Genomic DNA, 25,018 nt, shown 5'->3' with positions numbered 1-25,018 from the left:
CTGCTGTGAGCTGTTCTACACATACTGCACACACCTGAAAAATGTAAAATCCAAAATCCAGTCACCGAAGTAAAAAAAAAAGGTTGCTTTTATTCAACTTCAACTGTACATAAAGCAAAAAACAAGATATTTTTTTAAGAAACATCTGGACAATTAAATTACACCGTATGACCAGTTGACATGGCCAACTGCCAGTGCTCATACGGTCAGTCGTAACACACTGTAAACAAACTAATGAATACATATTTATCCATATATATTCATCATCTACAAACATCTTACATGTTAACCCAACAGTTGGTTAAAATTACATATACATAGAGAGGCTTTCATAATTCTTGAATATCCCTGTGGGTGACTAAAGTCACCAAAAATGTTCACAAAACTGGGAGGTTCTCCCAATTTCAGCAAATCACAGTTTGGAGCAAACGATGGATGCGTGAAACGGAATTGATATTCGCAATTTGAGATTGCAGAGGCTGGAGCGGGAAAAAGAGGTCAGCAGGCACCAGGTGGTCATACCTCCAGATGATGTTCAGGACAATTACCCAAACACATGACAGACTCTCTACAATCACCAATGAGCCTCTAATGTGGCTTTAACCCTTGAATGGACGGATAAAGAGTTTGTGTAAGAACATGAAAACACTGGCTCCTTATGGAGATAACCTAGAAATGCATCTTTAAAAAACCCTTTCAGTTGGTCCAAATACTTATGCTGTGTCTTACGCTTAGCTGAACTGATTGGTCATTAACCCATGATGTTCTCTGTGTCATGAGCTTAGTGGGCAAGTGGGTATGTACCATTCACTTCGAAAGGTTTGTCAAGTAGAACCTTTGAGCTGGAGTGATTTACCATTTCTGCGAGTCTTTAATGTGAACGGTGGTAGTGTGGGCTCAAGGAGTGGAAAAAAAATCTGGGAGATGTGTTATCATTTAGTGGAGCGTCGAGCAGGTTCAAAGGCAGTGGGAGGTGGAGGTGGTCCCCTGCGGTCCAGCTCCTCCACATATGCCATGAGGAGTTTGTGCCTCTCTTCTGACATACAGTCCAGAACCAGGTACCTTTTATCCTTTTGCAAAATCTTCTCTATGTCCGACAAGTGCTGCTCTGACTCCTGCATCAACTTACGTGATCTGGAGACACAAAAAAGGACATTCAATGAGTCAGAAGAACTATGTATTAACAGGACAGCTGTTAAAGTTTTTACTGTTGCTGTTTTCTCTTACTAAATAATTGTTTTTATATATGTTAGAATTAGAATCTAGAATTGTACAAATCACAGATTTGAAGCTACTCACTTGTAGGTGATAAACTTGTTCTCTTTCAGAAGAGTTCGGAAGTCTGCTTTGGCTGTGATGTACTTGTCTTTGATGTAATCACCAAACTCCCTCTGTCTTTTCTACAGTGAAAAGGTGAACAGCAGGAACAAAGACTTACTCTATAGCTTTAACCAAGACAGCTTTTTGACTAGAGGAGTACAACACATTCCTGTTTTTCAAAAAAAATTATCAAGAGGCAAAGAGCCTTACTCTGTCACTGCTGGAAAACTTGATGCATCTTGGATCTTCTTTAATGAGTTTCTTCACTTCCTTCCAAGATGTCATCAAATTGATCTGATGTAGAGGAAGGAATTTAAGATTAACAACAGAGTTAGACATATGACCCAGGTAATGGCATCAGGGCACTACGTACCGAGGTCGTCTCGTCCAGAAGTAGGCGAAATTGCTCCTTTTTCTTCTTTGCGAGGGCCTCGATGTGCTCGTTAAAGAGCCTCTCTTTCTCATCCCTCTCCAGCAGTGAGGACGACTCCCAGCGGTGATCCTTCCTCAGGGTCCGACGTGTCTCTGACCAGTTTGCATCAGATGACTTTACCTGTCACATGCAGAAAACAATTTATGACAATTTTTACATTGTTATATTTAAGATTAAGGTTCCAGACTGAGATATTCAATCTGGCATGATATAATGTCATAATGAAACACTGTCTATTACCATATCAGACATGAGCGCTTTAAAATTCTGGACTGCCTCCTCCCTCTTGTGCTGTTCTCTCTCACGGTCAATCTCTTTGGTCTGCTCCGAGCGGAATCTCTGCACCATGCGCTCTCTTTCCCTTAGACTGGCCTCTATCCGGGCCTGTTTCTCTAGCTCCTTCTCTTTCTCAGAGTTTGGATTCTGGAGGAGCATTAAGATCATATAACAGAAAAAGCTAAGTTGTCAATACATGTTTTTCTTTACACTTGTCTTTTATCCATTATGTAAAAGTAAATTATTTCTATAGCCTTATATTTTCATGCATTTCTAAAGTGGTATCTCTCATTTGTTGGGTTGGCACAATGTAAAGTGTAAAGTGAAACAGCTTCACTAACCTTGGCAAGACGCTCCACGTAGTTCTTAAATAGTTCTTCTCGAGCTGCAGAGGTTTCCACAGCCTTATAGCGAGGGTCAGTCTCCATCTTTTCCTTCACTTTGCTCCAGCGCTGCTGACCATCAACATGATAATCTGACAGGAGCTCAAAAAAGTCTTGCTTGACCTTAAAAAAAACAAACAAAAAAAACAACAATAGCAACTTAAATCTATAGGGTATTAGGGCTTATGGTCCTTGCACACAGAGTCTGAAATTTTTGTATGTGATGGGATGCGAAAACACAGAAACTCGAACCTGATCTGATTTTTATTTATTTTTTTTATGACGGATGAGAATTTCGGACTCAGCGTGCAAAGACCTTTAAAGTGATAATTCACCCAAAAATGAAAATTCTGTCATTAATTACTCGCCCTCATTTAGTTCCAACTGTAATGTGATGAAGCTACAAGAATACTTTGAACGCACAGAATACAAAAACTACGACTTTATTCAACAATTTCTTCTCTTCTGTGTCAGTCACATTACAATTGAACCACTGATGTCACATGGACTATTTTAACGATGTCTTTACTACCTTTCTGGGCCTTGAATATGTCAGTTCCATTGCTGTCTATACAGGGTCAGAAAGCTCTTGAATTTCATCAAAAATATCTTAATTTGTGTTCTGAATATGAACAAAGGTCTTACATGTTTGGAACAACATACGGGTAAGTAATTCATGACAGAATTTTCATTTTTGGGTAAACCATCCCTTTAATGGTTAAAGGTTAAATTTCAAGAGATAAAAAGTTGGAAGGGTTGCAGTTTTAAACCCCAAAAGAGAGAATCCCTGAAGCATCACCATTTTGCTACTGTCACTAAATAATATGAAATTGCTCCAATAAAGAGCTTACTCCAAGCCCATGTCTGCAGACAAAAGTGTATTGTGGTGAAAGTGACGAAGGGGTCAGAGACATGACATGTTTACAGCACACACAAGTGCAGGGAGACAAGTTCAAATATAAACTGTATAGATCTAGGCTATTAGACAAAATGATGGTGGTTCAAATCCCACATGAGATGACAACTCATTGCCCACCACTACTGCACCTTTGAGCAAGGCAAGTTAAATTAGTTACTTATATTGTTGGATTCTGTGACAATGTTTCTTCACTTCTGAACAACACATTTGCAATAAAGTGTCCAAATCCAATGAGTCACTACTGCCACCAGCCACTGCAACAGTTTAAAAATGTGACTAAAACACCTTATCATTGTTAATACGTTTTGATTATCACGGAATTAGACGGGCATCCTCTGGTGAACCCCACCTGGTGAACACTCCCTCCTAACCTATGGCCCCCCCACACAGGTGACATTTCACTGGCATTAATGTTTGATTGCTGACCTTTAGCTGCCAAAGGCAATCAGCCCAGACACCCTGCACTTAACCCTAGCCACAAAGACAGCAAGTGTGTGGACCAAACACCAGGGCAGATTACAGCTCATGAACAACTGACAGTCACAGTCTCTTGGTCTCAGTCTGCAAGTGTATTCGTCTCTGAACATGCAGTGTATTTCATGACAATGAATGTGAAGTATTTTAAAAAGTTACCAAGAGATAGCCATTGTATAATAACGTCTGGGTAGGGGGTCCTGGTTCTTCTGTGTGCACCCATTGAGCACTTGCTTCTATTGTATTAAATGTCAGTTAAATAACAAGCACCACTTCCGAAAGTTTAATAGGATTGACATCTCAGCTTGTGGTAAAATAAGGTAGCAGTTCTGTATAAACTTAATTTCCTCACCTTTTCTCCACGATTCTTTGAGTTCTCTTTCTCCTTCTTTCTGAAGGCCATCATGTATTCATTAAAAATGGCTTCTCTGTCTTTCATCTTTTCAACAGCCTTAAAGCGTGAATCCTTGGCGTGTTTGGCAGCGAACTCACTGAATGTTGTTCTGTGAAGACAGCAAAGTCCCTGTTGTTAGATTATGCATTTAGCATATTTACATTCATAGCAATGCAAAAGAAGGATGGGTTTCTCTCAAAGTTCTTTTTCTCCTCTCCACTACCTCAACATCTTATAGTTTTTTCCTGCCACAGTCGCCTTTACTCACCAAGGGCTTTAGGATATGTTGCTTTGCCCAAGTTGCTTTGAAATATCATAGCTTGTGAAAAGAACTACAGAAATAAAAATGACTTGGTTTGAATGTTGTGGTAACCGAGACCATATCAGGTTACCACTGAATTAAATTAATTACACTTCTGTTCAAAAATTTGGGGTCAGCAAGATATCTTTTAAAGAAATTAATACTTTTTTCAGCAATGGCGCATTAAATTGATCAAGTGACATCTGAAGATTTCTCCATCAATAAAAAGTTTTCCTTTGATCGTTCTATTCATCAAAGAATCCTGAAAAAAATCTATCACTGTTCCCACTAAAATATTTATTTTCTGCAATATTTTACAGTTATTTTGATTAATTAGTCAGACATGTCAATATCTGTTGTTAACAGAGCCCAAATGAAGTTAATTCAAAAACATTATACTGTTATGGCAGACATAAACATCAAATAAACAAAGAAACTTAGAGGATGTTCACACAGGATGTGTTATTGCTATTTTTTAAATTGTTTGTCTATGTCAGCATGTAGATGGATTTTTTCAAAGCCTAACATTTTAAAATGGATTATTGTTTCATAACCTACTTGGCTTATTTCTGATAAACATCTTCAAGTAAGTGAACACCAGTATTAACACTAACAGCATTGATGAATTAGGTTTATCCAGATGGTCCTTAGTGACTTAAAGGTCTAAGCGTTTACCTGACACCCAGTTTAGCTTCCTCCATCATTTTCCTGAAGTCATCTTTGACCTGCATGATTTTATTCTTCTTCTCTTTCCTCTCCTCCTCAGCACGCGTCTTCACATACTGATCGAACACCTGCAGAGTGGACAGTGGCATGAGATAAGTGGGCACATACACACCATATTTGGAAACTGATATCAATCTGTTTTCACTTTGTGGACATGGTAGAGGCATGGTACAGTGTGTGTGTGTACCTGTTTTCTCTCTTTGGGATTGAGCAGCAGATAACGTGGATCAAATACAATCTTATGAAGCTCCTTCTCCCAGGTAGAGAACGCAGAGACCTGATAAAAAAAATAAGATGTTTAGAAATGGAGAAAAAAAAAAAAAAAGTCAGAGCCATTTCAACCCCCCTTCCTCTTAATTAGGGCCATTATAACGAGAAGAGAGCGTTCAGTAGGTGAGCCCCTCTGAGCGTGTCCCCCTCCTGTGGCGCTGGAGTCAGGGTGTGTGGGCCCACTGCTTTTCATCCTCCATCCCGCCATCCCTAATGAATGACACACACCAACAGGTGGTCCTCAGCTTCTATCTCTCAGCCTCAAACCCTTTCTTTTCCCACCATGCTAATTGGTGCAATAAGAGAGGTGTAATTAGATGGGGGGGTGAACAGGCAGCTCGTCTACTCGAGTGATGACTGTATATGCTGCTGTACGGCACCTCTCAGACATGAGGGGGTCCGAGGATGAGGAGGAGGAGAGGGGGAAGGGGTCTTGCCTTGATGATGAGACCCTTTGACTGCAAATGTGCCTTTCATCTTTGGCATTGGACGGCGTGGCAAAGGGCAGATAGCTCTCTACTACAGACTTGAAGGGATCTCCATCACATAAGCGACATATGCGTTTATCCATATTTTATAGTAGAAACATCAAATCTGTTGCCAAGAGGGGGGAGATGTGGAACTCCACTGATCAGGGGTTCTTTGATCACCTGAAAATGTCAGGTGAGTATTTTAATGAGAACCGTAGCTTAAACAAATGATGGGTTTAACCTTTTAGACCAGAAAATAAATATATAAACTGCACTGCAGGATCACACCCAGCCAAATCTCTCTGCCATTTTGTTATGAAATAAGCAGTTGGATTTTGTGTTGACTTTGGAATTACATAAATACATTAGTATACACTGGATTTAAAACTGGGCCCAACTAACTAGAATACTAGAGGAATAAACAGTGTTGCCTTATCATCATTCAGAGCAGATTACTTGATCTCTCACATGATTCACAGATTACTAATGAAATCCACAAAAAAAGACAAGCACTCTCTCTCAAAAGTTTGGGGACAGTAAGATCTTTCTTTTTTTTTTTGTCTTTGAACAAAGTCTCTTAAGCTCACCAAAGCAACAATTATTTGATCAAAAACACAGAAAAAAAACTGTAATAGTGAAATATTTTGATTGAATATTTTATTCTTGTGATGGTAAATCTGAAATTTCAGCAGTACTCCAGTTTTTAGTGTTACATCACTTCATCTGATATGGAACTAAAGGAACATTTATTATCATTATTAAAGGAATCATGACATGAACTGAGAAATCTACATTCCCTTGATCTTTTGACAAATGCGGTCATTGTACTACAAAAACATCCTGTAAGTTTCAGAACTCAAAACGACAGCTTGTGGAATGTACTACTCTATGATGTAGGGTAAACGTACCCATTAAGCACACTTCCATTTTTGAGATCAGATTATAAAAAGAAAAAATATTTATTATCCTACTTGATGTCTTAACCAATTGATATGTTTGTTACTATATACCTCCTATAATTTCAAGTCAGTCAGATCTTTGCACACTGAGATATGGGTCTCCAAGTGTTCACACTGTCTGGCAGCCAGTTTGAAAGCTGTCTAAACATTTTCGCCAAAAGAGGAGCCCCTTAAATGTGCATTTTTTAGATGTTTAAGCCTTTATTTTGGGTAAATTTCACTACTTACTGTAAAATTAAGAGATTAATGTTCGGACTTTTGCATATAACCACCTGGAACTTGGATGTGGGAAATAATTACATTAGAACCAAAAGATAGTTTTAGCAACATAGCGCAGATGCTACAGAACACAGTTAGCTGACTAGCTGTATAAGATTATGTGCTACGCTAACATATTACTTCACAGGCATTACTGGCTTGTACTTTTACATCCATAATATTATAAAATGACAGTTTATTGCTGGTCTGTCGTTTTACAGTGCTACTGTAAAGGGTACACTACTATGGAAATCACACAGCTTGTCTGACATCAATAAGAAAAAGTATAATTTCATAGATATTTTTAATAATAGTTAATAATTCACATTTTAATATGTATGAACTTAATACATGACCTAAACTATTTATTTAGCAAAAATCCTGTCATTTTAATAAATATTACATGAAATTTATTAAAAATTGTTGCTGCTGCAATTAAGCTCAGTGTGCTCTCTTTAAGCTCATTCACATTGAACGTCTGTGTAAATACTTCATAAACAAACTTTAAATATTAACTGATGGTTGTCACTTTAAATTAAGTTAATCAATTTTCTATGGATTCTGTTGACTCAAATCTGCAGACTGGCTCTGATCTTTGGCAACTAGCATTAACTTTTCCAGACTGTAAATCTGTGAAAAATCAGAGCAAAAATCATGTAGTATTCTCCTGTCTTAAGAGACTATAGATAAGTTGATATCCATTTAAAAAGAGGTTTCATAATGAGGCTAGTTTCTGTGTTCATCCCCATGAATTAAATGTTTTATTGGTTTGTTTCATTTGATTTTTGAATGTGTTATTTAGCTGAACGTGGACTAGTCTAGATGTTGCAATGTGCTTAAATGACACTTCATTATGAATATATAACGGATCAAATTGAATGCCTTGTTGCTTGATTTTAGTGTTCTGTTTTTTTTTGTGATTGACTTTGTAGCTTCAAAAAATATATATTTTTAAAATTTTTCTTTAAAAATTTTCCTTAAAATAAACAAGAATTTTTAATAAAACATGATGTGAGCTTAATGGGAACAGGAATGTGCTTAAAGGGTACAAAAATGTACCCATTAAGCACTGCTGGACTTTTTTAATTTAATGATGTATATCTTAATTGAAATGATTTTGTCATTTAAAATAAAATTAAATATTTTTGTGTGAGAGATTAATATTTTATTTTAACATAACTTTTTGTACTGAAACCAATATCTTGTGCACTAAAAATGTCTCAATGTAGATTTTGGTGAGCTTAATAGGTACGTTTACCCTAATAGTGTGGCTAAACACCACCTCCGCAGAAGATGAACAACGCCTGCTTCTACATCGCTGCCTCTTTAGCCCCACCCACCGATTCAAGCACGTAGTGTAAATAATGAGAGGCAAACGCAGGTCTACGCAGAATAAAGATGCTCCAAAGACAACAAGACGCTGTGCAGTGCCATTGAAGCTGTGGGAAAAAGCAGTCTTTGCATTGCCTGATTCCAATGTTAGGCTTGGTCCTTTATTCACTTCAGTTTACCGCAGATTTGATTACAAACAAAGCACAAAGATCGAAACAAAGACGGCGCTGTGCCAAATATATTGGATCCGACAGTAATGTTGCAGTATTAATGCGTTTTATTAGCTTAAATCACAGCAGAGTCCAACTGTAAAGGACATAGACTGTCAAACATACACAACTGTTAGCCAATCACAGCAGTGAGTGTTTACTTCTGCAATCTACAATCCGCCACGCCTATTTAAATGAAGCGTTCCAAGAGGGGGGTCAAAACAGGACAGAAACTAGCCTATTACTTATAAATTATGGTGTTTTTGGATATAAAAATATTGATAACATTATAAATGGACCTTAGAGAACCGTTCAAAATAATAAAAAAAGGCAGTTCATGACCGCTTTAATGTTGAAAACAGTTGCTTAGTATTTCTGAGGGAACATAATACAGTTGTTCAAGACTTCAGATGAATGCAAAGTTAAAAAGAACAGCATTTATTTAAAACAGAAATATTCTGTAACATTATAAAAATCTTTACTGTCATTTTTGATCAATTTAAGGCATCATTGCTGAATAAGTGCTCACTTAAAAAAAAAAAAAAAAAAAAATGTACAGACTACAGACTTTTGCAAGGTAGTTTATTTGCGTATGCATGTATTTACTTGTTAAATAAATAAAATGTATGTGTCTTACCCCTCGCTCAAGCAACATGTCTTTAAACTGACTCATCCGAGCTTCCTGAGGTACCACGGCTCTCTCACGTGCTGCCTTCAGCTCTGCCTCCATAGCTGCCTCTTTCTCTGTGTCGGCCTCCTTCTTCTCCTCTATCCTAATGCACAAAACAACAAATCAGTCAGAAGACATGCGACTAAACCTAAACCAGCCTATTCAAATCAAGTCTGAACTTTTGGCAAGATAACAAAACAAATGTCTTTGACATCCTTCACAGTTTTGACTTAATACAAGTTTTTGTAAAAATTCTCACTTTCGTCTCTTGGCTTTGCTGGGTTCATCTTCAGGTGTGTCTTCTGCTACAGGAAACTCCTGCTCCTCTTTAGCTAGCACTGTGCCCCAGGAAACACAAACATGCAAGAGAAAGTTTGGACAGTTATTAACAACCTGTTGAAGGTGTGACATGGATAGAGAACGCTTCATGCTCACAGCTGACATGCAGACATTCCCCACTTTTGTTTTCGGAGGTGTAGACTAATTTAGAAAAATCTAAAAACATTACATTTGTTCTTATTGCAGGGCTCCAGGCTGCACCTAAAATGGCTGCATTTGTGACCAAAAATATTCATTTGCAAGTTACATTTTTAATGAGATCGCCAATGGTTTCAACATAAATTTACACATTATGATTTTTTTTTTTTTAATTGCAGAACAAATACGAGAGGCATGAAAATGGAGATGCTATAAAAGGTGGGCAGGATGACTAAAAGTACACTACCAGTCAAAAGTTTTTGGACAGTAAGATTTTTAATGTTTTTTGAAGAAGTCCCCTCTGCTCACCAAGACAGAGTTTATTTGATCCAAAGTACAGCAAAATCAGTACATTTTTTAAATAAATCTTAAAAATAACTGTTTAAAATGTAATTTATTCCTGTGATTTCAAAGCAGACTTTTTAGCATCATTACCCCAGTCACACGATCCTTCAGAAATCATTCTAATATTCTGGTTTACTGCTCAAAAATATTTATTATTATTATTATTATTTTGAAAACAGCCGAGTAGAATGTTTTCTGGTTTCTTTGATGAATTGAAAGTTCAGAAGAACAGCATTTATCTGAAATAGAAATCTTTTGTAGCATTATAAATGTCTTTATCATCACTTTTGATCAATTTAAAGCATCCTTGCTAAATAAAAGTATTAATTTCTATAATTTCTTTGCCAAAAAAAAAAATAGTTTAGTGTATAATGTTACAAAAGCTTTTTATTTCAGATGAATTCTGATCTTTGGATCTTTCTATTCAAAGAACCCTTAAAAAAATAAAAAAAAAATAAAAATGTACTCAACTGTTTTAAATATTGAGAATAATAATGAAAAATGTTCTAATCAGCATATTAGAATGATTTCTGAAGAATCATGTGACACTGAAGACTGGAGTAATGGTGCTGAAAATTTAGCTTTGATCACAGGAATAAATTACATTTTAAAATATATGTAAGGGATAATCAATGGCTAGCTACGCATTAAACGATTTGAATGCACGACGTGGAGGCGAAGAATCGCCCGACGCGCAGCGTTTAATGCACAGCTAGCTGTTGATTATCCTGTTTATGCCATGCTCATTTCCCAGCATTTACATATTAAAGATGTTAACAATATTTGACCAGAACGATAAAAATGACGGTTATTTCCGTCTGTAGTACTATTCAACTGTAACTGTATGTTACTATGGTTAACAAATGTTTATAGGAAGCGCATTAATATAGAACGTGATTAAACTGACCTGGAACTACCTGTGCAGTTCAATGAATTTAATCAACACCTGCCAGCCAATCAGAATCCAGTATTCAGACAGACCATGGCATAATCAAATAGAACGCATTTATTTTAAATAGTAAAAATATTTCACAATATTACTGCTTTTGCTGTATTTTGTATCAAATAAAATTCTTACCGTTCAAAAACTTTTGACTGGCAGTGTAAGTGCAAATGCATTTCTATGCTGGCACTTCAAAAAAAAAATATTTGGTGCCTGTTTTTTTTTTTTTTGGCTTCTTTATTGATATTTTTTTATGTTTTATCAATTACTTGATGGAAAATTAGTACATTGCACATGGTTTGGATACAGCATTATTTTGATCCTTTCTAAATATTTGTTGAAAAATACATAAACAATCTGTAATTTCTATCAAAAAGTGCAAATACTTCACACGAGAGATACGAGATGCATTTCTACGGAGATGACCTTTACCCAGTTTGTTGCTGTTGTCCATGCCTCTTTTGTGGGGAGGTTCCTGGATCGCTTTATCAACATCAGCCCGTCCCACCAGCTCCTCCGGCCGCTCCCACATGGACAGACGCGTGGTTGGGTTATAAAAGAACACTCGCTCATCACCCGTCCACACCACACACCTGACACATATGTATAAGCATAAGCAATCCAATAAAAAGAGCTACCATCCAAAAGCGTTAAAAAATTTTCACTTTATTTATAAATCAAAACTTGTCTATTAAATGTAGTTGATCTGATTTGTGCAGAACAAATAAATCTGTGTAAACAGCAGTTGCCTACCATGGTGTGCCAGGAATAGGTGTGGTTGCAACCGGCTTTGCTTTTTTCGCTGCCTTCTGTTCCTCTGTCATCTCTTCCTCTTTCAGCTCCTAGGAATAACACACAGATGATTGTCAGAAACGCTCATTTACGCACAACAATTTAGAAAACTAAATACACTACCAACCTCTTTCTTATCTTTTGGTGGATCAATTTTTGGGCTTCCATCTTCCATTTCCATGATTTCAGCATCAATCATGTCAAGAGCTGCATCCTTGATCTTCTCACTCTCTTTTTCTGTTATGGAGACATGGAGACGAGCAACTGTCAAATGAGGAAATATTGAAGACAGCTGAAAAAATACATATATAATAATGGCTGGAGATAATGTGTTATAATCATCTTTGCTAGCTAAGGGTGTTATGAAACATTTCAGAACTCATCTTCAACGGTAACATTAAAAAACTAAAAACAAATTCAAGTCAAACAATTTAACTGAATTAGCACAACACCAGTATTAATATTTAATTTAGCTTAATATTCAATTAATATTGAACACCATAATTAATATTTAATTAACTTGTTTTATTTTTTTACAAGTTACGACAAGGGTAATTGCCCTAGTGGTCGTCTTTGTCCTAGTTTCTAACCTGTCTCTCTGAGTTCTTCTGGTTTGTCCCAGGTGGTCTCCTGTGTGTGTTTATTGTAGTAGTAGGACTTTCCCTCTGGGGTTTTAAACTCAGTCCAGTCAGATGTACTCAGAGCTCCAGGCAGTCCTGAATGCCCAGCCATTGCCATTTGAGGAGGCATCATGGGTACCAAAGGTGGTGCCATGCCAGGGAGCATACCTTGATATAACATAAATCAGAATCGGTTCAAGACAGGTAGCTCTTCTCTTCCATAATAAAAATAATGGAATAAAGATTTTGCACAGTTATATTAGTTACACATAGTTTTTCAACATATGACTAAAAAAAAAGTCAGAATTTCAACTAGTAGATAAAGATTTAGCCATTATAAAGCAGAAAATATCATAAAAATCTAAACATTCAATCAAACATGGGGCTAATGCATGCAAAGACAATACCACCACAATATCACATTAAAAACATTAAAGAAAAAGGGACACAGGGTAGGAACACAGTTACGACAAATCACAACACTGTGTTATTTGAATTTCTATTGCAGTTTATTATCTAGGTTACTGCCTACAACTCAACTGTAACGGTTACAAGTTTTCAGAGGGGAAAAAACAGATCTACTCCAACTAAGCAAAATGTTAAGTCAAAAACAATTTGAAAAAGTGAAGTGAGTCAGCCTATGTCTCATTTGTAAGAAACAGAGGGGCCTCTAAATGGAAATGATTACATTGAAAAAAGCATAAAGATGCACAACAGTTACTAACATGCCATAACGGGGAAGGGAATTACCGTTTTTGGTAGGAGAGATAGTCTTTACATAGGGACAGCTGACTATCTGCATCATTGCTACACCTGAAAGAGCGTATAAGCAAGCAAAGAGTGTTGGAAAAGACACAAACATACGTCAACTACTGCTTCCAGGTGTAAGGAGAGTAAACACTAGATCATTTATGATGAAAACACTACAGTATTCTCCTACGGTGCTAGCTGATCTATATTCAACTGAAATTAGGCAATAATGTTGCTTGACAACAAGTGCACATGAAAATGGCGGATTACTGCCATCTATAGAACACTGAATGTCACTTCTGCAACACCACAACATTAAGGCAGTAGTTAACACTGCATTTATCATTGAATATATTACACTGGAGCTTGCTTTGCTTTCTAGAATCATTTTCTGTCAAACAATTTCATTAAAGATGTTTGGTAACTGTAAGCAGTGAACAAAAACAAGGGCATCTTTTAGAGCCTACAGGTTCCAGTCAAACTACAGACATGCACTGGATAGTGTGAAAAAGACAGAAAGACAAGGAACAGAGGAGAGAAAGGCAGTCGCATACTACAGCAGAAGAATTTTCAACAAGTTCTAAGGTCAAACCTACCGGGCAGCGGAATGGGCATGCCAGGCAGGGGCACTCTGAAGGGTGGCACCATGACAGGAGGGAATCCTGGCATTGGAGCAGTGGGCTGTGGCACAGTATGGGGCAATGCCACTGGCAGAGGTGGCGGTCCTGTAGTCATGGCCACTGTAACCGTTGGAGGATTGATAGCTGCTATTGTGGTTGCCATCGCACTGGGGGTTGTGGTTACAACTGACGTCATCTCCACGACATCATGGGCTACGGGTCAAACAATTGGGTACAGAATGATCACATATCAACTTCTGACACCCAGATAAAATAAACAAACAAAAAACTATTTCTGATACTAAGACAAAACAAACAAATGGTGAACAAACCAAACTTCTGCAAAATTTGTTTCTATTATTTAACTTTTGACGCCCAGACAAAATAAATCAAATATAGGGAACAAAAAAATTTTTCCCGAATGAGTTTCTCACCCAGAACAACTTCTGACACCCAGACAAAATAAACAAATAAATGGATAACAAAAATTAAGCCCAAATCCTGATCCAAAAGCATTTCTGACACTTATAAAAATGAAAAAAAATAAACAAATGAGGAACAAAAACTTCAGAATGTGTTTCTAATGTCAACTTCTGACACCCAGACAAAATAAAGCAAATATGGGGAACAAAACTATTTTTTCTCAAATGAGTTTCTGACCCAAAACAACTTCTGACACCAAGACAAAATGAACAAACAAACATATGGGGAATGAAACAAGCTTCTCCAGAATGCTGTTCTGACCCAAAAAGCTTATAAATTATTGGTCAACAAATGAAATCTGTTGATTAGAGGTCTCATTGGAATGACATTTACCTGACACAGGTGTTGGGAGGAGAGGTGAGGCTGCTGTGATGCTGGGAGAGGAGTTGGAGCTCATGACCGTGGAGGGGCTCTGGGAGGTGTGTGTGGTTGTAGTGCTGTTGGCTGCAGTTGGGATGTTGACAGATGGACCAGGCCCACTGGATCCTCCGCTGGCTGCTGCTGCCGCCACCGCCGCTGCCTGGCTCAGCATCATTGGACCCAGCTCAGCCTGCTGGATCATCTTCACTCCTTCAGGCTTTGTCCAGGATGACTCCCTTGTACGTGCATTGTAATAATACACCTAAATAATAAGGAAAAACAAACAGATGAGGACAGGAGATCAAGCTGTTTGCGCTGTAAAGAAAGCAAAAAAGTATCAATTTATGTTATCATCTAATTGTATCAAGTAAGAAGTGTAACAATGCAACACTGAAGCGTGTACAATGCATAGTGAACTTCAAAAATACACATTATGCAAGATCCAATGGATTATGTATTTATTTCTTAAGCAAAATAGAATTTGTAATATGTTCTCAACTGCCTGTGCAGTTACTCCCGAGACTTTAGTTTATAAATATATATAATATAATTTCACAGTATATAATATACACTAGTGTCCAAAACTTAGGTTTTTCTGAAGAAAACAGTACTTTTATTCAGCAGTGATTCATTAAATTGTTTGTAAGTGTAAGTATAATATTACAAATGTTTTCCAATTCAAATAAAAGCGATTCTTTTGAACTTTGTACTCAAAGAATTCTAAAAAACAAGAATACAACTCTCCATGTGAAGTGACTGGAATACAACCCAAAACACCTTGCCATAGGGAACCAACAATGTCTTTCAATCCACGAAGAATTAGTAGTCATACCTTTCCCTCAGGACTCTTATTCTCCACCCAGATCTCTTCTGTAGAGGGCAGGGAAGGAGGAGCAGGAGCAGGAGCTGGAGAAGGAGAGGCTGTAGGTGGTATTCCAGGAGGGAAAATCATGCCAGGTGGAGGCGGCATGGATCCTCCAGGTGGAGGCATAAACGGGGGTCTCTTAAAGTAAAAAAGTCATCATAGGTGTCAATGAAACCTTCTCAATTCCCAACTTCTTTCCATTCCAATTAAAACAAAGTTGAGGAATTACACAATATATGGCATCTTAAGTAATATTCATACCTGTAAAGGTGGGGCACCCATGGGAGGGGGCACACTGGGGTCAAAGGGAATGCGTCCGAAGGGCGGCCGGGCAGGAGGTGGAGGACCCCTCATCATAGGAAAGGGAGGCACAGGGGTGCTCAGTAAAGGCTGCCTGCGGGTGGAGGGGTTGGCGGGTGGAGGGGCAGCGGCAGGAAAACGGAGTGCTGGCTGCTGAGCCATGCTGATGGAGCGAAAACAAACTTATTAACAAACAGCATCCGTACAGCACATAACGACTACTGCAGACAGACACTAAATAGCAAAACAACACAGCATAACTCATTCTTAAGAACCATAACGCCCATTAAATCTTCCTGATGTGCCATAATAGATTTTATATGACGCAATTATGTCTAAAAACACGATTTGTAACTTGAAGTGCAATAAAAAGTCAAGACATAACGATGTAAAAACATTCAGCCGTATGCTGTTATGATGCTTTCATTGTCCACGACACAACAGGCCACACGAGGCTTAAAAGAGGTTCAAGTTAGCCAACTGCGAAACGTTATTGAGTGTACTGTTAAGGAAAAAATGAAGCTAACCATAATTGATCGTTTGTGTTAGCCGGTGTATGAAAAATAATGCAAAATCCACACCTGTTAGCGGCCAAGCCAATGCCTTCTGCCTCTGTGTGCTCCGCCATAACGGGAATAAGTTACAACAAAAGTCCCCTGGACGCATTTCCGGTGGAGTCTGGTGTACGGCAGTCAAATGGATTTTATATATATTTTATATATATATATATATTTAAACGTTAAAGGTTATCGTTAGATATTAAAAGATAATACCTTTTCATTTCACATAGTTTTGAATAATCAATATTTCTGAATTGGTCCTAAATATATTTTTTCCCAAACTGGTTTCATCAGGGCAATTTGTGAAGTGACAAGGGAACTGTACTCATAAGATTTTGATTTAAAAAAAAAAAAATTGAATAAAATAGGTTACAGGACTCCCTAAAAATTATAAAACGTATAATATCCGATTTGCTGCTGTTAATAAAATCCTGGTTGTTGCGTTAATACTTTCTTAATATCTTAAATTCTTACTATTTTATATTCATTTTTATATGACTTTATCGTTTTATTTTTGACAGTATTTATTTGTTTGTTGTTTACACTTTTTTAATGGTTGGATCGATTACCTAATCGCTAACTGATTTAAAATAACATACTTTTAAAATGTTATTTCTAAACTTTTATTTTGAAAATAAGAGCTTTTCTCGGTTCCGGAAGTACACAAACACAGCGCACTCACGTTGCTTTTTAGCAATGGACACCATACATGCTTGTTTCAAAGAGAAAATCGGTGAAGTGCTTTTACCCGGAGATGTGTTCTCATTCAGGTTGCCTGAATCTGGAGATGGTAGTATCAAAACCGAGAAGACCATATGCGGTCCAGGGCTCCGGAGAAACGGAGAGGAAGTTCAAGTGTGTAAAAGTGGAATTTTGCGCCATAAACAGCCAAATATGTACTGGATAGACTCTCAGCAGAGACGGGTGAGGAACTGGACTCACACCAGTACACCCATGTGCACTTATTATTTTAGTTCAGCAAATGTTTCTTCTGTTGGAAATTACATTTTGTAATTTTATTTATTTGTTTATTTTTAAATAAATGTTTCTCAATAAAATGCTCTTTTTTTTCTAAATAAAATATTTAGAACGTGTATACTTATTTTTGGTACTTTTCTAAATACAGTTTAAATATAAAAATTAAAAATATTTATCAAATCAAAAAGTTAATACATTTTCCCAAAGCAAGCTGTCACTCAGTAAAGCTAAATAGTTCTGTTAATCCTTATTTCTTCCAGTATGTACCAGCCAAAGGTGAAAGTGTGATCGGCATTGTGACTGCAAAGTCTGGAGATATCTTCAAAGTGGATGTGGGAGGAAGTGAACAGGCATCTCTTTCATACCTGGCATTTGAGGGAGCAACCAAGAGGAACAGACCTAATGTGCAGGTACTTTCTCATGTATTTTTAACACCCTCGGACCCCGCTTGCATTACTGTTTTTTTTAAGAGCACTGTGTATGTTTAAATGTACACAATGATATTGTGTGGTTTTGTTCTGCAGGTTGGAGATCTGGTGTACGGTCAGTTCACAATTGCCAACAAAGATATGGAACCCGAGTTGGTTTGTATAGACAGCTGTGGCAGGGCCAACGGGATGGGGGTGTTTGGAGCTGATGGGCTGCTGTTTAAAGTATCATTGGGACTTGTGCGAAGGTTTGTGATTTGTCCACGTAATACAGCTTAGAAAACTATATGCTTCCTAGCTTAACTTAAAAAGCAAGACACCCCAGGTGAATAGGGCAATAATAAAATGTAACTAACTAGTATATTGCAATATTATCCTAGTTGATTAATTACATAGGGGTCACGATTTGCGATCTGTTTCTGAAATGTTGTATAAATATGCATAAATCTGAACATTGAATAAAGCTAGGTTCAAAATTCTTAATTCCTTTTTATTTATGTACATATTAGAGTTAAAGGACTTTACAGAAAGGATTTTTGATATCTCTTTTTAAGCCTCAACAAATCAGAAAATCAGCCTGGGAAAAAAAAAAAAACATTTTCACCATGTTTGTAGAAAAACAAATGTAATAATATAGAATTTTTTCTTTGTAAGTGCTACTGAAGTGAAAGTATGTTGAGAAAACAACTATTGTAATTGAAATTACAGATGCAAACAGATCAAATTCAATAAGATAAGTGTATTTTGCTCGTTATGAAAAGCCAATATCTCAAAATTGACCAGTGCATGAAATGTTTTTGCCTACAAAGCTACAGTAAAGAATGTGATGTTGTTCTTTCCATCAGACTTCTGGTTCCTCAGAGTGAAATAATAAAGGACCTGGAGAAGATTTTTCCCTTTGAGCTGGTCGTTGGGATGAATGGCAGAGTGTGGGTGAAAGCAAAGACTGTTCAGCAGACGCTGATAGTGACCAATCTTCTGGAGACATGTGAGAACATGACCTCACAACAGAGACAGACACTGTTTAAGAGAGTGGCAGATGGATGCCTCTAGAAGACATCTGAAATACCACTTTTCCCACAATACACCTGGTGGCGGACATGCCAGAATTACACATCAGTTTTCAGATGTTTCCAGTTTTGAAAACAGAATAAGGAAGAGAAGTCACCATTTCTCTTTAAAGAAGCCAATACATTTGTCTTTTTTCTAAAAATTCACTTTTGTATGAGTAAAAATGAATAAAATCCTGGTGAAACAACAAATGCAAACAGATTTTTGTTGTAGTGAGCGATTATGGTAATAACTACCTTGTGTTCGCTGTGTTGTTGTGTCCAGAAGGGGGCACTTTTTCTCCAGTTTCTTTAGCCAGCTTGTGGTTTTGAAAGTTACTGCTATACTGGTAGTTGCAGGAAATGATTTAAGATGTTTGGATAAGTGAAATGCAATGCCTGTAACCAGCGTCATTTTATATCCAGTTATTGAGAAATACTTCATCCTCTTTTTTTTTTTTACAGGCATGTGGAGCATTAATCATTGCTCTAGAGCAAGCCTAAGGTGTCAGTAATAAATGTGTGTAGATAGTTATAATGTTGTTTATTGCTTCAAGATTTACAACACAAATATATAAAATTATACAAAGCCTTGTAGCCCACCTGTTCTCAGCAACTTTTGTATAAAGAATGGTCAGTAATTTTTTTTTTTTTTTTTTTAAATAAGTATCTTGTGGTCGTGAAGGATGCATTTATTTGATCAAAAATAGTTAAAAGCCGTAACATTGTGAAATATTATATACAACTTTTCTATTTTAATAAAATGTCATTAGTTTCTGTGATGACAGCTAAATTAAGCAGCCATTACTCAAGTCTTCATTGTTACATGATTCCTCAGAAATCATTCTCATATGATGATTTGATGCTTATATTTTTTATTATTATCAGTGTGAAAACAGTTGTGCTGCTATTGATTGAACAACGGAACATTCAGCATTTATTTAAAATAGCAAATATATAAATAAAGGGACATGAACTATTGACATCAGATGAAATTATTTATCAATTGTCGGTAGTTTAGTGGTTATTATACCACAATATTTTACTGCTGAAAGCATTTATAGCTTGATTAGTTGACGAAGCTCCTCAGCCAGATGCAGTTTTATTCTAGCCAAGTTAATATTGAGTTCCCATGGGCTCTGACTTTCAGTTCTTGTAAATGAAAGTGGAATTTGCATGAAGTTGCTGATCAACATGGAAAGATGTGTCTGGGCACGTTTTCCTCATTGAATGACTGATGTATGCAGACCAGTGTCCAAGGCAGTACCAGGGGCATGGAAGATTCGAGTCACTGCAAGAACAATGTATTTGAGCTCCTATTTTACGAGAACACAAATCTGCCTCACACTAGACGTGCAAACCTCAAAGCCTGTAGCTATTTTTTGATAGTAATTAAGGAGCTAAGCTATTAAAGTTGCAGAAGTATGATTTCTGCATTTTCTGCAACTGCTTTGTAAAATCTGCAGCTAAGTCACAACACCATGCATTTTCATGTCTTGATTAAATCTCTCAGCTGATGATTTCACCAAAGACTAACCACGGAGTCTAATGAGATGGGACTAAAGGTGCTGGTCAGAGCCCTTGCCCTATAAAACGCTTACAAATGTTGAGTTTGTTATTCACAAGCATGGCCTGATGTGAACCAAGCCTCAAACAAAAGAGATCTCATAACAGCTAAATATCAAGAATTGTAGCATAAAGCTGGAAAGGATTATAAAAGTATTTCTGAAAGCTTTCTGTTCATCAGTCCTCGCTAAGATAAATATGTCTATAAATGGAGAAAGTTCAGCACAGTTTCTACTCCCTAAGTGGGCGTCCTGCATGAAGACTGAAAGAGCATGGCACAAAATGCTCAATGACGTTAGCTAAAGACAGAAATACTCTGAAAAAAATCTGTTAATGTGTTTATGCTACATAAAGCACTTAAAGAGATAGTTCACCCAAAAAAATGAAAATTCTGTCATTTACTCACCCTCAAGTTGTTCCAAACCTGTACAAGTTTCTTTTTCTTTTCTTTTTTTTTTTTTTGAGCACATAAGATGATATTTTGAAGAATGTTGGTAACCAAACCGTTGACGGAAGCCATATGAAAACAAAAAACTATGGAAGTCAAGTGTGAATCTGAAATTCTACTTGTTTAGTAAAGATTTTGTTTTTGTGTTATTTAAACAGACTACAATTTCTTTATTGTTGCAACTTGAAAAGTATCTAGTGACCAATTAATGTAGGTATTCATGGCACATCCAGGACTGTACTTTATATATTCTATGCTACAGGTGTTTTACAGGTTCTACAACTTCCTTCTCACGTTGTAATGGGTCTAAAATGAACCTGTTCGGACAAGCACCTTTGAATTCTTCTCACTTCATAATTTACAACACTGTGACATGCCAGGTGTGGCAGGTGGGCATTCCTCGAATCTAATGAGAGGCAATGACATTCAAACATATTCACCTGACAGCCAAATGAAAGGTGATATATTACCCTGTGATTTGCATAATAGAAAGTAATGTGCCACAGAATTAGAAACTCATTCTCCAGAGACTTCATAATGTAATCTGATTCACACTGTTATTAAAAACAGTTTTTCATATTGGAATTCTATTCAATATCCTTCTTGTGACAAATTTAAAGAGATAGTTCACCAAAATGGAAATTTGGTCTCCTCTTCATTATTCAAACTTGTCATTTTTTCCTTTTCTGTATAAAGCAAGAGAAGACAAATTTATTGATCATTACCCATTTACTACTCAACTGTCTTACAAATAAATACCTTAAAATAATGTTTTGTATCAATCAGAGTAACCACCATTTCAACAAAACAACATATGCAGCAATTACATTTGAGTTATTTAAAGTGTAAAATCTAGCCATGTTTCCACGTTTTTTTCTAAATGATCAAAAGAAAGAAGGATTTTTTTTATCTTTTTTTTTTCTTGTACACTAATACGTACAAAGTTAGTGTCACATCTCGAAACAATTGACAGAAATGAATCAAAATAACCAGCTCCAGAGTCCAGCTTCAGTATTTCTACTAACTAATGTAAAAAAAAAAAGAACTATATTAAAACATCAATTTTAACATTTTCATATACTTAAAATTAATATAATCACAGTCTACACAAAAGCCAAATAAAAGGTGCATTAAAAATCATTGCAATGTTGTAACTCTAAAAACTCTCTATATGTAACTCTAAAAACTTTATCTATATATATCTTCTAAATAACTTTCATGGTCCCTGTGAAAAAAAACAGCATTCAAGTGATATAAGGGCAAGTACAGTAGATGACAAAACTTTCATTTTTGGGTGCACTATCCCTTTAAAAATGATTATTTTGCTCTCATCTAGGATCATCACAGATTATTCCAGGGAAAGAGTTAGATGTGCAGGACACATCAGTCTAGGTGAGAGACTGCAAACGTTCGCTCTTTCTCCATCTGCCACTGTCTTCTGTGTCTGCATATTCCATGAATGTGCATTTAATGCTTCTCCCGGGGCCTGAGCCCATGAGCAGCACTGAATCATGGGCCGTGCATTCAGTGCCAACAAAAATAATCCCTGCCGAGGAAGGAGCATTAGCCAAACGCTCTCTCGCAAGAAGAGAAAACTCTGCTAAGTCTTAAATAACAAACACAAGCTTGACACTGACGACCCTGTTGTCTGAATGGACACTGGCTTTCGTGGCTCTCTGTGCACAGTCAGATTCTGAATATTGACCTTCAGTACGTCACAATCACGGTTCATCATCATTAGCTTGACATGATTTAATGGCAGTAAACCTCCCTGTTCCCTTAAAATTGCTTACATTCAGCAGATGGTGCTAACATGGTCAATATATGCAATATCCTGTAGAGCCAGAAGAACACTATTACCTGCAGAACATCCCCCCTCTGCTCTGAAAAGCTGCCGTCATGCTTTAGCTGGACATTTGCATGCACAAGCTGCAGCTGCACAGCCTCAGTTGTGGTCACTGGTCATATGCTTTCCAGAGTCCTCTTTTTCTTCTTTCTCAAAGCGTTTTTTTTGTTCACCCTCCTCCTCCTCACCTCCCTGCTTGCCAGAGTCTTCTACATTCATCTGTAAAGTTACCGAAAAGCACAAACAGATGTCCCTCAACAAATTGGATACATCTCTGCTTCTCATTAGCTCTTACAAGGTTGGATCAAAGTCAGTTTGGCCTCTGCATTTGCCAAACACAGGAGGAGCAAATCTGAACATGAGGAACTGATGTGGATTGTGTGGTTGATACCAGTGATCACAATCCCTAGAATTTTCATAATTATCTTTACATACTATATAATAATACAGGATTTTGTTGACATGCTTTCTATGAACTTCTTAGAGAACTTGAATAAGTAAACGTAGCATCAGGTGACATGTTGATGAGCTGGTTTATTGACGTCTTACCTACTAATTGGGAGAAAACATGAGAGATGATATGTTTCAGCGAATACTGTAATATTCAACATACACAAGTTTTTTCATGCTAACTAGCAGTAAGAGGCAATGAGTATTTCACTCGCTCGATCTCCGTGATTTAACCAAATCACGATAAAAGTCGTGATAAAATTGACATAAATTGAAAACTGTTCATTTGCTTTAGCAAAAGAACATTTCTTATAGTTAATCGCATTTCTTCATTCACTACTACAACTAAAAAATATAGCCTAGGCTATATATTCCTTATTCAAAATATAAAAAATAAAATGACATGACCGTTGTAGAGTAACCATTAAACTATTTAAAAGAATCAGAGTGATTTTACGAATGAGTGAGTCATTTTGAATGATTCGTTCATGAATCACACTGATCTAGTTTTCAAGTTCAACTCACTGATTCAACGATCCGGTTGCATCCCGACGTGGAAAATAATCAGTGAATAATGACGCAAATTTTGCCATGATACTTACACAAACCTATCGTATAACTACAGAAGATGTAAAGTTGTATGAACCACTTTTGTGTATCATTTATGGTTCTTTTGCAAAACAGCTCTATTCGTTGTCATTACACAGAAGAGAGAGAACAGCAAGACTCTTCAGATTACTCAAGGGGTTTTCCACAGAAGAAAGAAATGTACAGGTTTGGAACGACAAGGCAGCTCGGTTTTAACATTCCTTTAGAATCAACATTAACATTCTTTTATTTGGATGCTTAAAAGTCTCTTGCGTTTGGGAAGGGTGTTATGTAGCTACATAAAACATTGCTGCTGGTTTGGTTTGTCGGTTTCAGTGTTGACAGAGGTGACAAAGGGCGTCCTTTCCTGGTGCTCTGCAACTCAAGTCTTCGTTGCTAAAATTTCCGTTGCATTTTTTTTTCCTTGAATCAGGACTCAGCCTGCCTGGAATTCATGGACATGTGGGTCTCAGAGGCCTCTGTATTTTAGGACATGACAGCCAGGTGGGTCTTTGTTTACTGCAGCAGACATTCAAGGTCACCTCACTTCCACACAGGAAAAAGAAATGCCTACTCATAGTCTGTTTATACTAGCATTAATATAGCTGTCTTCATTGTGAATGTCAGGGACACGTCATCACAGATAACTTGATTATCATATTTGATCCTCTGTCATAATTAATTTTCAGGTCGGCTGTTTGAAAAAAAAAAAAAATGGAATCGATCATTAGACATTTTTTAATAATAATAATAAAAATTGACTTGTGTCTGATGCCAGAGTAATAGTCTTGTCAGCCCATTTTTTAATAGTCTTGACAAATTAAACAATTCCCATACATATTTAATAAAGACAATTATGTAAGTTAGCGAGGCATGTTTTACTAAAAAGTGTTTTACTGAGGAGAAGTGACTGCATCAAAACAGAAGAGGAAATGATTCCCACTGACACATATCCAAATTTAGTTTAAATGCCCTGGCTTATTTAAAATGACTTAAAGTACATTTGTTTACCACTTATTACAAAAGAAAATGAGTTGAAGTGAGTTTTTTGCCTGTGTATGGATAAAATAATAAAATGGAAAAAAACAACAAATCTTTTAATAAAATATCTATTGATATCGTAGCTGAATTTCCCATGTATTCTGAATTTTTTTTA

General features: G+C 36.8%; 2 protein-coding genes across 5 annotated transcripts; one reads left to right on the top strand and one right to left on the bottom strand.

Moving 5' to 3' along the window:
• Positions 1 to 70: 70 nt before the first annotated feature.
• Positions 71 to 16,638, bottom strand: tcerg1a (transcription elongation regulator 1a (CA150)). Of its 4 annotated transcripts, none has more exons than XM_058798426.1 (21): positions 16,531 to 16,638; positions 15,911 to 16,112; positions 15,617 to 15,787; positions 14,758 to 15,046; positions 13,918 to 14,154; positions 13,322 to 13,384; positions 12,542 to 12,739; positions 12,079 to 12,215; positions 11,913 to 12,001; positions 11,592 to 11,752; positions 9,654 to 9,732; positions 9,362 to 9,497; positions 5,414 to 5,503; positions 5,176 to 5,294; positions 4,158 to 4,308; positions 2,371 to 2,535; positions 1,994 to 2,176; positions 1,694 to 1,873; positions 1,531 to 1,614; positions 1,300 to 1,400; positions 71 to 1,134 (listed from the first exon to the last, which is right to left on the bottom strand). In XM_058798426.1, exons 1-21 carry the CDS (start codon positions 16,575 to 16,577, stop codon positions 933 to 935), a joined length of 3,084 nt encoding a protein of 1,027 aa, XP_058654409.1. In that variant the 5' UTR covers positions 16,578 to 16,638; the 3' UTR covers positions 71 to 932. The 4 variants fall into 4 exon arrangements, with proteins under 4 accessions (XP_058654409.1, XP_058654410.1, XP_058654411.1 ...); XM_058798427.1 differs by having other exon boundaries at positions 12,079 to 12,188; XM_058798428.1 differs by lacking the exon at positions 13,322 to 13,384.
• Positions 16,639 to 17,156: 518 nt separating this feature from the next.
• On the top strand, positions 17,157 to 19,177 carry exosc3 (exosome component 3). Its single transcript, XM_058798156.1, has 4 exons — positions 17,157 to 17,433; positions 17,748 to 17,897; positions 18,012 to 18,163; positions 18,761 to 19,177. Exons 1-4 carry the CDS (start codon positions 17,206 to 17,208, stop codon positions 18,966 to 18,968), a joined length of 738 nt encoding a protein of 245 aa, XP_058654139.1. The 5' UTR covers positions 17,157 to 17,205; the 3' UTR covers positions 18,969 to 19,177.
• Positions 19,178 to 25,018: the final 5,841 nt, after the last annotated feature.

Source organism: Onychostoma macrolepis, chromosome 14 (assembly GCF_012432095.1).
Source record: "Onychostoma macrolepis isolate SWU-2019 chromosome 14, ASM1243209v1, whole genome shotgun sequence".
Taxonomy (NCBI): Eukaryota; Metazoa; Chordata; class Actinopteri; order Cypriniformes; family Cyprinidae; genus Onychostoma; species Onychostoma macrolepis.
Note: the sequence above shows the minus strand (reverse complement) of the source record. Positions and strands in the feature narration are given on the sequence as shown.